This window comes from Typopeltis vanoorti, chromosome 9, assembly GCF_054136105.1.
Source record: "Typopeltis vanoorti isolate ZY-2024b chromosome 9, IOZ_Tvanoo_1.0, whole genome shotgun sequence".
Classification (NCBI taxonomy): Eukaryota; Metazoa; Arthropoda; class Arachnida; order Uropygi; family Thelyphonidae; genus Typopeltis; species Typopeltis vanoorti.
This window is the reverse complement of record NC_143557.1, coordinates 76,351,002-76,364,734: the sequence shown is the minus strand read 5'-3', so window position 1 is coordinate 76,364,734 and position 13,733 is coordinate 76,351,002. Positions and strand designations below refer to the sequence as shown.

Sequence of the window (13,733 nt, the reverse complement as noted above, 5' to 3'; positions counted from 1 at the left end):
TTAGCCAAATAAAGATCAAAAATACGTACTTACCTTTCACCAAAAAAGGAGCTGAAACTGTACATATTAAAATACAAGCATATAAACTTATTTCACTGCCGTCTGTGCATCTTCTGTTCCTGTTATGTCTACAATTTCAGCATGTAAATTTCTTCCCCCCCTTACCAACGTGTAATTGTGTGTTTTTTTTTTTTGAAAAAAAAATCAGTGGCCGATACATACGCCACCTACAAATATCAACATCTACTACACGTGCAAATGAATTTCAATAAAAGAAAAATAATATGTATGATCGGGAGGAGGAGGGAAAAAAAAATCTAAAAATATACCAAAAAACAATAAAGAAACAAAACTAAAAGATTCTAATGATGGCAAATTTATTTTTTTACAATACTTGATTAGAGCAACGGTTACAAGGCTCAGTGCAAAAAATCTTTGCTTTAAATATATACAAACAAAAGTATGGTTCAAGCCATCTTAAGAAAGTTAAATCTTTCTATAATAAGACAATATCTCAACCATACAAAAAACAGCCAACATCACTGATCAATAGTGCATTTTTTGCAAGGAAAAAAAAATATCATGCTTCGTAACAAGGCATGCAAATGCTGTGTTTTTACAGTCTTTTTTTTTTTATCCACGGTATTTTTTCGATATCACTTTTAACTACAAACATAAGGCACTCTGGCCGTACAGTGATACTTTTTTTTTTTCTTTTCTAGAAAATAACATATACTCGGAAAAATGCTACAAAGTATAAAAAAATAATGACTTGATGTGTGCAATAACTAGCCCCGCTCATCACAAGAAAGCAGGCAATTATAATCAACTAATAATACAAACATATTGGCCTAATTCGTGCTTGCCAACACTTCAAAAACTGACGCAAACGAGAAAAAGGCCATTAAAAAAAAAATAAATTAAGAAAAAAAAAAAGTTCATTCAAATCACAACTACTAATAATTTAATTGAATCAAAACTTTTTTTTTTTTTTAGACTGCAGACACGAATTATGCCAACTGAAAAAAGCTAAGGCACACAACAATTAAAACAAAAAGTAATACTGAGCATGCGTGAAATTATACAAGTAAAAAAAAAAAAAAAAAAAAAACAATAATATCAGGCATCTAAAACAATGCGGCCATTTTGCATAGATCATGTGTGTGTGTATATATATATATATTGTGTGCGGAGAGCATTGTGTTCCCTGAAAAAAATAATCCCTAAGTTTAACAAACTGTGAACAGTTCGTTATAACTTAGGAATTGAAAAACAGTGATAGCGACAGAGCAGTGTTTTTCCTAAGCCTAATGAAGCAAATAGTTAAAAAGGCAACAGGTAATAGTTATTTTGACCGGGGCTACCCACTGCACTGATGATTCTTCTTTTTTTTTTTTCTCATTTTTTAAGGAACTTCGGTGCCAAGAATAAAAGATAAGAAAAAAGCAATGTTTTTTTTCTTAATAGACCCTGCATGAGAGAAAACAGTCTAATAAATTACTGGGAGATAAATTACATGTACACATAGGGGCAAATGCCACAGTTCATAGATGGGTAAAATATCCTAAAAAGTCCTCGTTATCCACCAGTTGGGGGTCAGAGCTTGTGCCTACCTGGATATATGCTGGGATGGAAGAAAGCTCCTGGTACGCCAGCATAATAACCTGGAAACCCAGCATACATATAAGGAAAGAGGCTTGCAGCTTCGCTGGTAGGTAGAGGGAAGTCAGCCATAGGATTTAGTCCTTGGGTAGCAGCGGGTTGTTGCGACGAAGACGACACTACCGCAGCACTTAACGCATCTGGTGGTTCTTTCTTCTCGTCTTTTCTTTTTGATGTCCCTTGGGGCTGATCAGAGGAACTGGAATCGCCACTGTCACTACCAAGTTTGGAGTCCTTAACACTTTTTTCCTCTTTGGATGTTGACACACCGGATGGCCCCGTTAGTGTTCCTAACATCCCTCCACTACTTCCTCCTCCTCCTTGACCAAATCCGGGAAGATTCATTGGAAGAGGCAATCCAGCCATCTGTTGCAGTCCCATCATTTGCAATTGTTGCATTAAACTCGGTTGACTGGTGGATACCATGGCTGCTGCGGCTGTAACTGAAGAACAGTCCATGTCTTGTTGTTGTTGTTGGGACTGTTGACCGTGATTTACCGAAGTTCCTGGAGATACCGAAGATGTAAGCTCTGCCCGGTCTAAATCTTGACCATCTGTCAATTTTTTCATACTCTCGATATGAGCTTTTAGATTCTCTATGTGCCTTTTAGAAAACAGATGATCTTGCAAACTGGTGTTGGAAAACTTCGCGTTGTACCTCAAATTACACAGAGTACATTCTTCGGGTGGTTTCGATCCTTCTAGTTCATGACCGAACGTTTTAGCAAACGCCAGCTTCGACTTCTTCTCTTTAGCTCGAGCGTTCTGAAACCACACTTGAACTACTCGTTTGGGAAGGCCAATTTCTCGACCCAGCATCTCGCATTCAGCCATCGATGGAGTTTTGTATTCGGAAAAGATGGACTTCATGGCTTTTATTTGAACGGTGGTCATCTGGGTTCTAAACCGCTTGCCAGAACACAAAGAGTGTCGATGACTCGTAGTACTGGAGTTAGGAGATGTTGGATTACTTTCGTGAGATGCATCTTCACAATCCATGTTGTCAGTTGATTCTGAATGGGTTTCAGAACGAGCATCGTCTGCAAATGAATATTTGGATGACAGTTCGTCCATAGCTCTTTCACTCAAACTAGACAACAAGGGTTCTGGCCTCTCAGCATCTGCACTGCTTAGTTTGACTGGCTTGCTCAGATCTAAAGGACAGTCTCCCGTCTCACTTGTCCCTTGTGGTTTTTCCGAAGCTGGGGTTTGGTTTTTAACAGTTAAATCAGCAGGAGAGCTAACATCTTTGGTAATGTTTGCAGAATTGGCTGTACTGCTCAGTTCGTCTAAATATTTCTTCAAAGAGTCTTCGTAGTACTTCTTCATCGTATTCTGAACCGAATCGGCTTGAGTAGTTGAAAAAGCCAAGCTGGTAGGAGAGCAACTAGATGTTGAGGAAGGAAAACTAGTGAGTGCGGGTTTGATATCTTCTGATGCGTTGGATACAGGAGTTTCGGGATTAGAGTCGCCATCTCCATCTGGGAGAGCATCGATGTTAATGTCACCTCTAGTATATTGATCGGCATGCCTGGTGGCCAGATGGGATTCTAGAGCCGACCTTGCTTTAAAAAGTGCTCGACAAAAGGGACACCTTTTGTGAATGACTTGCTGATGAGCACGAAACTGACCTTTGCGTTCTCTAGCACGCGTGTTTTGAAACCATACCTGCACAACCCTTTTTTTCAGGCCAACTTCTCTGGCAATGTTTTCCAACATCTTTCTACTTGGATTGCTTTCTACTTGATATTTTTGATAAAGGTAGTCTAATTGCTCCGGAAGGATGGTAGTTCGTAGTCTTTTGTCACGAGGCTGATCCGGACTGTCTTTGGATTCCTCATCTTCGGATAGTTTTCTTTTCAAAGGAGGAGTGGGTGGCTGTTGAGCTTCGTATTGGAGAATACCAAAAGATGAATTAGGAGAGTAGTTTGGGAAAAGATTAGGATTCATTATGTGCACAATCTGATGCTCTCTCCACAGGTCAAACCTCGGAAACGCAAGACTACACTTGTCACAACGATATGTTCCATTTTGTACAAATTTTTCCGGTGGTCTTGTTATGTTCTGACCAGAGCCTGATAAACTCCCTTCTGATTTTTCGTCCATCATACCAGATGTCTTCATTTGAACTGCTAAAGGGTTTTCATCTTTAAAACAGGAACTTTTTTGGTGCTTGATAAGCTCATAATATCTTTGAAAGACTTGAAGACATTTCTTACACTGATAGTTCAGGCCTGGCGTTCGCTGAAATCGACCAGCACTGTCATCTTCAGGGTTAACAGGTGGTTGGTTTTCATATACCTTTCTTGCTTTCTGCCTAGCATTCTGAAACCACACCACGATCACCCTGGGACTAAGATTAAGCAATTTGGAAAGGTACTCTAGGTCGTCATCTTTAGGATAAGCATTTGTTTCAAAGAATTCTTGGAGTACTTTAATTTGATAATCGGTGAATCGGGTCCGGTTTGCTCTTTTTCCTGAACTGGAACTATTACAGCTAGTGGTAGGAGTGGTAGCGATGCCACTGATGTGACCAAAGGACTGCGGAGATTCAGAAGTAGGTGGCGATGTAGAAGTAGGTATCAGAGGATTCTGAAGGCCGGAAGCAGTGAGACCTAAAGATGGCTGAGGAGAAACGGGCAAATCTCTTAGAGACATGAAAGGTTCGGGATTTTCACTTTTTAAATTGGTTATTGCAGTAATTGGATCACATGGGGAATCGTTGAAATGCAAGTCCGCCATTGTAGTTATAGCAGAAGTAGGAGGAAGCACTTCTGGTTTTGTTTCTATAGGTCGAAGGTCATCGGAAGATAAGGGATTGTTTTCATTATCATTCCGAGATTTTGCGTCTTGCGAAGTGTCCGTGTCATCGGCAATACTGCATCTTCCATCTTCGCTTTGATTGGGAGAGTCCGCATCACCACGAGACATGGAATCGCTGTGATCGAGGGCTACAACTTTTGCCTCTCCAGTCTTCTCATATTCTTCTAAGTTAAGAAATGTAGAAGGTGGGTTGTTGAAATTATAAGGAGAATCTTTGTTTCTTTGTCTTTCCTTGAAAAGTGTGTTGCGGAACCAATGTTTGATCACTTTTAAAGGAAGTCCAGACTTCTCTGACATCTCAATGAGTTGCTCTTCCGTAGGGGAGTTGTTAATATCGAAGTATGTCCTAAGGATTTTTAACTGCTCGTCGTTTATCCTCGTACGGGCTCTCTTTTGCTGCTGGGCTTGAGCGATTTGCTGTTGTTGTTGTTGCTGCAGAAGTTTTTGTTGAGCTGCAAACAGATTCGGATCCATGGCCCCTGACATCATTGGATGACCAAATGCCGAGGCCATAAGTGGATCGAGTGGAGGTGGTAACATCACTGGAATCAGTGGAGGATGGAGATTCATTGCAGCAAAAGGCATATTCATACCCATTGGTAAATTTAAACCCATACCAAGTCCCATGCTCATGAGCAACTGATTGAACTGAAGCTGTGCTGCCATCTGGCTAGCGGTAACTGAAGTAACATCTGACATCTGAGATGAGAGAGAAGTAACTGGAGGTGTGACAGAAGATGGAAGAGGTAGAGATGCAAGCGATGATGATGGTGTTGGACACATGCTCTGTTCTGATGTTGTGGATACAATTGAAGAAGGTGGTGCATCTGAAGTTGCTACTTCCTCCTGACTAGCAGGTTGACTTTGATCAGCGTTTCTCCTCTCATAATCGACGCGGAAGGCTTCAGCGTATTTGTCTAAATATTTAAAGGGTACAATTTCTTTATGGATCTCTTCTCGGTGGGCTTTTAGAACCCAAATACTCGAGAATTCCTTCAAACACAGAGGACAAACTGATCGGTTGATTTCTGGGAGGTCGGGTTTGGATTTTAGTTCTTCGCCATCTTCTTTAGAATCGTTCGTCTTATATTCTTCTGGCTTAGGGCATAACGGTAACAGTCCGGTTTCTTTACTGTTGCTATTGTTTGTTTCTATATTGTCTTTCTTGTCCGTATCTTTCTTGTATCTCTGGTTGAACTCGTTGAATTGCATGACAACGTCGAACCCAAAACTTTCCAACAAATGTTTGTACATCAGAGGTTTCACCCTGGGAAAAGGGCATTTAGGACGCATCATCTGTTGATTAATTTGGGGGCTAAGTTGGGGTGGCTGAGGAGTTGTCGCTTCTGACGTAGGAATCTGAGGAAACGAACTATTATTCTTTTGTTGCGGAGGTGGTGGTGGCGGTGGAGGTTGCTGTTGTTGCATCTCTTCCTTCTGGTGGGATATCTGGCGCCCCAGTGGTTGGGGTAGTCCTGGTATAGGTGGCGCTGGCTGTGATGTAGTAGTAGATGTAGTAACCGGTGTCACCCTGCTTAGCAGAGCGGATGGTAATGGTGGCTGTGAAAAGAAGCAGCAGAACTGTTGATGTTGTAGCAAAGCCTCATGTGACATGAAGATGGCATTGCAACGCTGACAACTAAAGACAGCTTGAGACGAAACCTGAGATGGCATGAGGACGGGGGATTGAGGAACATGGGGCGCCAGGCCCAACGAATGCTGCAAGGATGCGGCGTCAGGCGGCAAGTGAAGCTGAGGAGAGGCACTGGTGATAGTAGCAACCCCGGGTGATACCGAGTTGCTCGGAGGAACTTGAGACAGATCTGGGATCTTTGGAGTGTGGACTGAAGGAACACTTGTGGCCGGGCCTGACACCTGAGGCAGCAGCTGTTTTGAGGAACTATCAGAAGTCACAATAGGTGGTGGCGGCGGCGGTTCTTGATTCTGAGCTGGTGGTGGTTCCGGACGCTCTATTAACGGGGCACTAAGATCCACTTGGCCGGTCATTGCCAGTTCGTGGAGTTTAGACGCCCTGGTTTGGTGCAAAACCGAACGTATGTGAATGTCCAATGTGGAACCTTGACTGTAGGCTACCTTGCAAATATTGCATTTGAAAGGCTTCTTATCGGAATCACTCCCAGTGGGACTGACCGCAGCTGCAGAGGCGGTGGTAGTAACGGTACTCGTGATGGAATTATTGGTTGTACCACTGGTCACGCTGGTAGTATGTGACACCGGGGTGGCAGTGCTAGTAACTACAGCAACAGTAGACGAGGAATTGTTTTCTTTTTCCTTCATACTTTGCTTCAGTTTGTGCAGATGAGAAACAGAATTATAATGAACTAACAAGATATTCTTCTGCGTGAATGATTCCATACAAATATCACACTTAAAAGGTCGGTTAGGATCTAAGTATTTCTCCATAGGATAACTTAACTTTTCTCCTTTCCTATGAAGAAGTGTTTTGTTGTGACTGGTAAGATAGCTCTGCCTGGTGAAGGCCACCTTACATCGATGACATTTATACTTACGGCTGGGGTCATTGTAACTATCCTCCGCTATCGCCTGACTGTTTATATAATCCTCCAACAGCTCATGTTCCCTTAATCCTTCTCCACCACCTCCTCCTCCACCCCCTACAGCATCGTTCTCTTGGGTATCACCTTCTGCGTTTCCTTGAGCACTTTCCTCTGGTTTCTCAACAGCACTTTCTCCAACCTCTTCCGACACATCCCCGTCTTCCCGAATACTCTCTTTCTTCAGTAGCTCTGTTGTCTGCGGATCTAACACTCCTCCGCCGGCACTAGTTAACAGAGGATTGTTGGCTAAGCTGGCTTTGTAATGTTCCATCTCCTCTTTCGTCATATCAGCATGCGAGGTCTCCACGTGCTTCTGCAAGGCAATCACTGAACGAAAACTTCTGCCGCAAAGAACGCACTTCGTGGCTGCTCGGATCACGTGATATTGGGAATGAAGCTGTAATTTCTCGATGGTTTTAAACGCCAAACTGCATTGATTACAGCGGAACTTGTATACGTGGCGATCGGACACAGCCAACGGAGTTTTCTTAGCGTGGATCTCTTTGAAATGAATCTGAAGAGTCAAAACAGTCTTGAAATACTGATTGCAATTCTTTTTCCAGCACAGATAACCTGGTCCAGCAGGCGTCTGTGTCATCTCCACATGACCCATTTCGTTCTGATGACCAAAGAGATCCTCCACTTGCAAAAATACCTTAGAACACATTGCGCACGGAAAATCTTCGACACCTCCGTCATCTATTAACCTGTCTTTGCCTTCGGATGAATTTTTCTCTTCTGCCTCGTGCTCCGTTTTCGCTGACTCCACTTCTCCTGCAGTATTATCCGCTGCTGGGGAAGATTCCCGATGTCGGTTGGGACGTTTTGCCGGCGTCGGAGATGACTTCATCCATCCTTGATCCACCATCAACAAAAGACGTTGCACTCCTTCCTTGGTTACATTGTGCTCTTCCATCAGATGGTTTTCCAGTTTGGCCCATTCCTTAAAAGGCTCTTGACATAGAGGACACGGCGTCTTTTTTGGTTGTTGGGGATGCTGGGATACAACATGCATTTGAATACGAACTTCGCTGTTGCTGGTGTAATTACAGTAGGGGCAATTGTGAACTTGTTCTCCCATATTCGAACTACCACCACCATCTCCTCCGGTCGAGCCTGTTCCACTCTCTGGTGAAGGGGACTGTTTTGCCGCGTGAGAATCAAGCAACGCCTGCTTTAACATAGATGCCGAAGAATTTTGTTCTTCTGCTTTGGGTAAAGGTTCGGATTTTTCTTCCATTCTGATTGTTTCTGGCTCGCTGATGTCCGGCATCGGAGTATCTGGAAATAAAATAAAAAAAAAAACAATTTACAACTTTTCCCCCCCAATATTTTATTATTTTCAGTTCTGGAAAAAAAAAGCCATTAATAGCATTGATTTAAAACAGAAATATAAGCAGTTTCAAAAATGCACTATTCAAATAACAGCTTTCATAAAAATCACATCTACTTAATTGATATACTCTCTCGTTGTAAACAATGAACGTGGTCAGGTCGCCTTCAAAAGGCGAATGACAACTAGTGGGTTTTCAAGCGTCAGAAAACCAGGCTTCTGCTATCATTTCAACATTAATTCAGTACACAGGCAGTAATCAATAGACTTTCCGTAGAATGGGTTGGGGTAGGAGCAATTATATCTACAGTTCCTAGCACGGAATAAGATGACTACAGGCAACCCATAAATTACATTCGCCAAGCAAGAAGATGCAGAACAACTGAAAATTATACGCGTGAAGAAAAGAAAGGGAGGAGAAGTACAGGTAATAACACCACAGCTACAATATTGAGGGAATATAATTACAACACAGGTGTATTTATATTAGCATAAAGAACAGGATGTAACGGGTTTACTCCAAGTGGAGTGACCAATGTCGGGAGTTATCAATTTCAAATTGCCTATGCATATACAGCGATAGGAGTTCTGGTTTTTCGCTTTTCATTATGCGGTGATCGATTTTTTGTGTGTGTGTGGGGGGGAGATTACCCTGTTTTCTGAGTCATCTAACGACGTTATGCGTAGTGGATCCAACCACAAGCATATAAGAGATGAAGTCGTAAATTCTTGTTTGTTTATATTCAACTGACAGAAAAATACGCCACCTTTTAAAATGGAAAGAAAGATATTGCTTTGGGATGAATAGAGAAGCCTGCTGACATCGTGTGCAATATAATAATATATGAAAAGAGGAAGGGTATTGTAGGAATACTAATTTAACTTGGTTAATTTAAGATAGGGGGGTGAAACATTAAAACACTAATGACAACGTAAATTATATTTCCCATATTGCAATAGGGAGGCAAGAATTGGTAAAAAATAAAATAAAATAAAGTTTGTATATACATCTGAATAAGCTGTGAAGAATGCTTTCGTTCTATAGTATCTTATGTCCTTCCATTCAAACAGATAAAGAGAAATTCTTAATCTTGGTGTTATGTAAGAAAAGCATTTTTGAAAAAAGTGAAAAACTGATCGGCAGCTAATTTCAATTCTCGACTTGAATAAGAGGCAGGGCGGGGAAGAACAGAACGAACCAGAAAGAATAACAAAAAACAGGAAGGAGGAGAAAAATATCAATAAAAAAAAAGTAGCCATAGATTCGCGTGGCAAATTCACCCACTGAAAGTTGACCATTATGGTCACAACAGACAAAGATGGTTTATAAACTAAAAAAAAAAAAAAAGAAAGAAAAAACGAGCCCCCCCTCCCCCCACTTCCTATTCACAGTGGATTTATGAATAAGTAAGTTTCGAGGAATTGGGTTTCTCTGGACAACTCCATCTACTATGTATTTAAGGAACTGCGACACATCAATGATGTCAATTCCGAAAGTGCGTTAGGTGACGAAGCAGGGAGGACACAGACGGGGGATGGGTGGGAGGGAGGGAGGGTTACGGAGAATGCTGTTGACATATAGAAAGCGGCCATGGATCGATATTTCGCCACTGTAGTCAAGAGAAAACGGTGACAATTATGTCTTATAATAATAAAAAGAAGAAGTAATACTTATATTTTAGTTTCCTGAACTCAATGGCGTCTTATAACAGTCTCGTCTGCACGACGTAATCTACATCTACCTTGTGCTCAGGAAAGCACAAAGGGATTTAAATACTGAAAATTCTTTAAGAGAATTTTCTTTTTGGAAAGAAAAAAAAAGAGAGAGATTTGTTTGAATGAGTCTGATGAGAAGACTGCTAGTATAAGAATATATTTAACGATTTTCTGTAGCCAAGACGTTAGAGTAGGGGGGGGGGGTAAAAAGAACTATCCATCAATGAGTGAGAAAAGTAGGAAACGAAGACTTAAAAAAAAAAAAAAAAAAAAAAAGAACAGAATGCAGAAATGGGCCTGGACGACTTAAGTCTTTTCTAACCTACGAAAATCCTACTTAGACTACTTCTTTTTCAGTGATGAAGATTTTAAAGATTCTTCGCATAATTAAAAGGGGCAAAAGAATGTGACATAAAAGTGCACCCTGTTGTAGTAAATAACATGTAGTATGAGAGCTCGAATAACTATTTCTCGGATAAGTTTACACGGCTTCAAAAGCGATCACGTGGAGATAGAGGCCTGAATGGAAAATAGACATCGGTGACAATAGTTGAATCACAGCTCGATTATCCGCATATAAATGCCAAAAACCAATCGGTTCGCGTTAACCGAGGTCGATTCTAAAAGCGAGAGAGTAACTGAAAGAGATCTATCTTGCTCGTCCGATCACGGTTCAGCTGTTTCTCACTTTTATGCGAACCAAACAATGTTAGGTAAGCTCTATCAATCATCACATGTGAAGAAAGGGCATTCTTTTTATAGATTTCGTAATAATACGTAGCAGAACGAATACGTACGGAATAGTTCGAACTTGGAACACACGGCTGGAGGAAGAAAAGAACGAAAAATACGAAACGAAAACGAAGTAGGACGTTAATGAAAGATGACAAGATTCTCAGAGGAATATCGTTTCTAGCCGACATGCTTTTGGGTATGAACCCCCCCCCCCCCCTCACCCCATTTTGCAAAGAACAGTAAATCACAGGATGCCTGTTTAGGAAGAAGAGCCAAGAAGCATCATATCTGTTAATCTAACGAAAGATTTCTGTCAATCTTGAATGGGACTAACTTAGTCATCTTCAGTCCTTGGAAAGGTTTAAGTCCCAGACGCGATTAGAACCTAGGTCTTTTCAACTAAGATAAGTCGTTTTTCCGAATGGCTAAGAAGATGTCAAATGTGGAAAAGGGTGTGCAAGTTTGGTAAACGGACTTCCTTAGTGTACGTTAAATGCAGTTGGTGACGTTTCTGTTTTGAACAGATAAATTGCAGTTATGCACTTCATCTTCAGAAAAAAAAAAAGGATGTACGGCAATAACTCCATCACTTGAAAAATTCAAAACAGCATTCATTTCACAGTTTTCTGAATCGAATCCAAAATGAACAAGATTGGAAGACACTAAACAGGACTTGATACAACATTAGACACAGAAGCACTTGAAAGAATGGAATAAATCAACCCCCAGAAACTGAAAAGGAAAAAAAAAAAAAAAATATATATATATATATATATATATATATATATATATATATATATATATATATATATATATATATATATATATATATATATATATATATGTACACGCACATACACGTTAAGATAAAACTAAAAGAGTGATTTTTTTAAAAATTAGGATCCCAGTAAAAAAGTTGTAAAAACCTACGATACATTTAAAAACGTAGGTGGAACTAAAGGTTTGGGAATTCAGAAACACTGCTCTGTAGACCAAAGACCAAACATGGTATCCATTCATGTCTCAGATAAGAAGGAAGGATGGGGATCCCATACCAGACAATGAGAATCACGTAGCACACATTCACAAACTCATAACTAGTAACGGGATTTGAATCAACGGTGAGTGGGCTGGGAATCAGAGACCACATCCAGTCGGCCAACTGAAAACGAGATCACAAGAGAAATGACAAGCGTTTAAAGCAGAAAAGAAACGACACCAATGTAATGAACATAAAAGCACGACTCCGACTTATTCCGAGTGTAAATAAAAAATGACATGAAGACCACAACGAATCAAAAAAACCAAAACTTGAACTTTTGCGTTGCAGACATATCCAATTTACAATTAAAACTGTTCCACGCATATTCTCCCCCACCAGTACTCTTAATAAAAGGCAGAATACGCTTATTTACGGCTACAGCAAAAGGGATGTAATTCGTCTTCATTGTCTGTGGATAGCCGCTTAGGATTTATTTCTTTCAAGACAGTGGGACAGCACAGCCATGTTATGTAATCGATGACACCTGTTTGTTGCTAAATTTGCAGCACGAAAAAACCTTCCCAACCCACCCCATTATACTGAAGAAACGAACTGTTGTCTCTGTGCGTTCAATCTGACGTGATATCAGAGAAGCTCATATCTGTCTGTCTGTCTATTTCTTTCCTCTGTCTCTCCATCCATCCATCCAATTCTTCTTCGGTATTGTATTGATCTCTCCTTCAGAAAAAGGTGTCCCCCTACACTCACACTGTCTCCGTAGCGATAGAATGGGTGTGGCATTGAATTTCGAGGGCGATACTGGGTCGAGTAGTCCAGTATTCACAGGTAGATTACCTGGTGCAACTAATAAACATGGCTTGCCATTCGCGCCATAGCAACTAATAAGCTGTCAGATAGGAGGGGACTACCAGGAAAAGCATCTTTGTACTTTTTCCAAGTGGACACGGAAAATTTCCTAGAAGAAAGCTTCTTTTTTTTTTTTTCTTCTTCTTTTCACTCCCTCCATCTTCCACTCCCCCCCTCCTTTTCCCTTTCACTCTTGACTAAGGTAAAAACATTCGATCAGTTGTCGACTTATTTCTTTGTGCACAGTACAAAAACCGTCTGTTACTGACAGGTAGAGAAATGAAGGAAAAAAAAAAATCTTTCGCATACTTCCCTTACCCCCTACTTTGATATTTGGGTCGTACCAATCTCGCTCTATTACAACTGAAGTTTCCGTACACTGTCACATTATGCTCAATTTCATTAGCGACTAACAATAGGGCTACATGCACAACGAAATCATTAACAGTGTTTAAAGAAGTGGATACAAGATGGCGCTACAGCCTAAAATTAGCAGTGCTATGAGAGGGGGGGGGGGAAGGAGTTTTTTTTTTAATTATTACACGACTCTACAATTTTAATTACCCTTAACCAGAAAAAAACATTATGAAAGAATAAAAAGCGCTTACTCCAAAAGTTTAATTAAATAATTATAGACGTAAAAGGATGTATATTAAAAAATAGGACAAAACGAGTTAGATATTATAATTAAAGGGTAGACGAGGTTATAAAATGGTGGCCTAATTTAGCATTGCAGAGAACGATTGTAATTATCAGAAGCGAGAAAAAGAAGTAGACGAAAACAGGCTTTTACTGTGGAAAAGTTTGCATCGAATTATATATAAAAAAACAAACAGTTTGCTAGGCTACTGTAGACATCTGATGGAGATAATTACTGACTAGAGTACAGGAACAGAAATGACGTAGAAAAAAGAAAAAGAAAACACAATGTTAAGAATGTCAATGACCTTTCAATATTTGAGACAACTGTGATCAATGAAGGAAGAAAGTTATTTTTAAGTGTAAACTGATTAGAACCAAAACAAGTCTCCAGAGT

General features: G+C 40.4%; 1 protein-coding gene across 8 annotated transcripts in view; it reads right to left on the bottom strand.

The window, feature by feature from the left end:
• Window positions 1–360: 360 nt before the first annotated feature.
• Window positions 361–13,733, bottom strand: part of LOC150103168 (zinc finger homeobox protein 3-like) — a 127,048-nt gene continuing 113,675 nt past the window's right edge. For all 8 annotated transcript variants that reach the window (XM_090397491.1, XM_090397492.1, XM_090397490.1 and 5 more), the window contains exon 3: window positions 361–8,345. In XM_090397491.1, coding sequence (XP_090253617.1) covers window positions 1,597–8,345 — 6,749 coding nt within the window. In that variant the 3' untranslated portion in view covers window positions 361–1,596. The remainder of the gene's footprint in view (window positions 8,346–13,733) is intronic.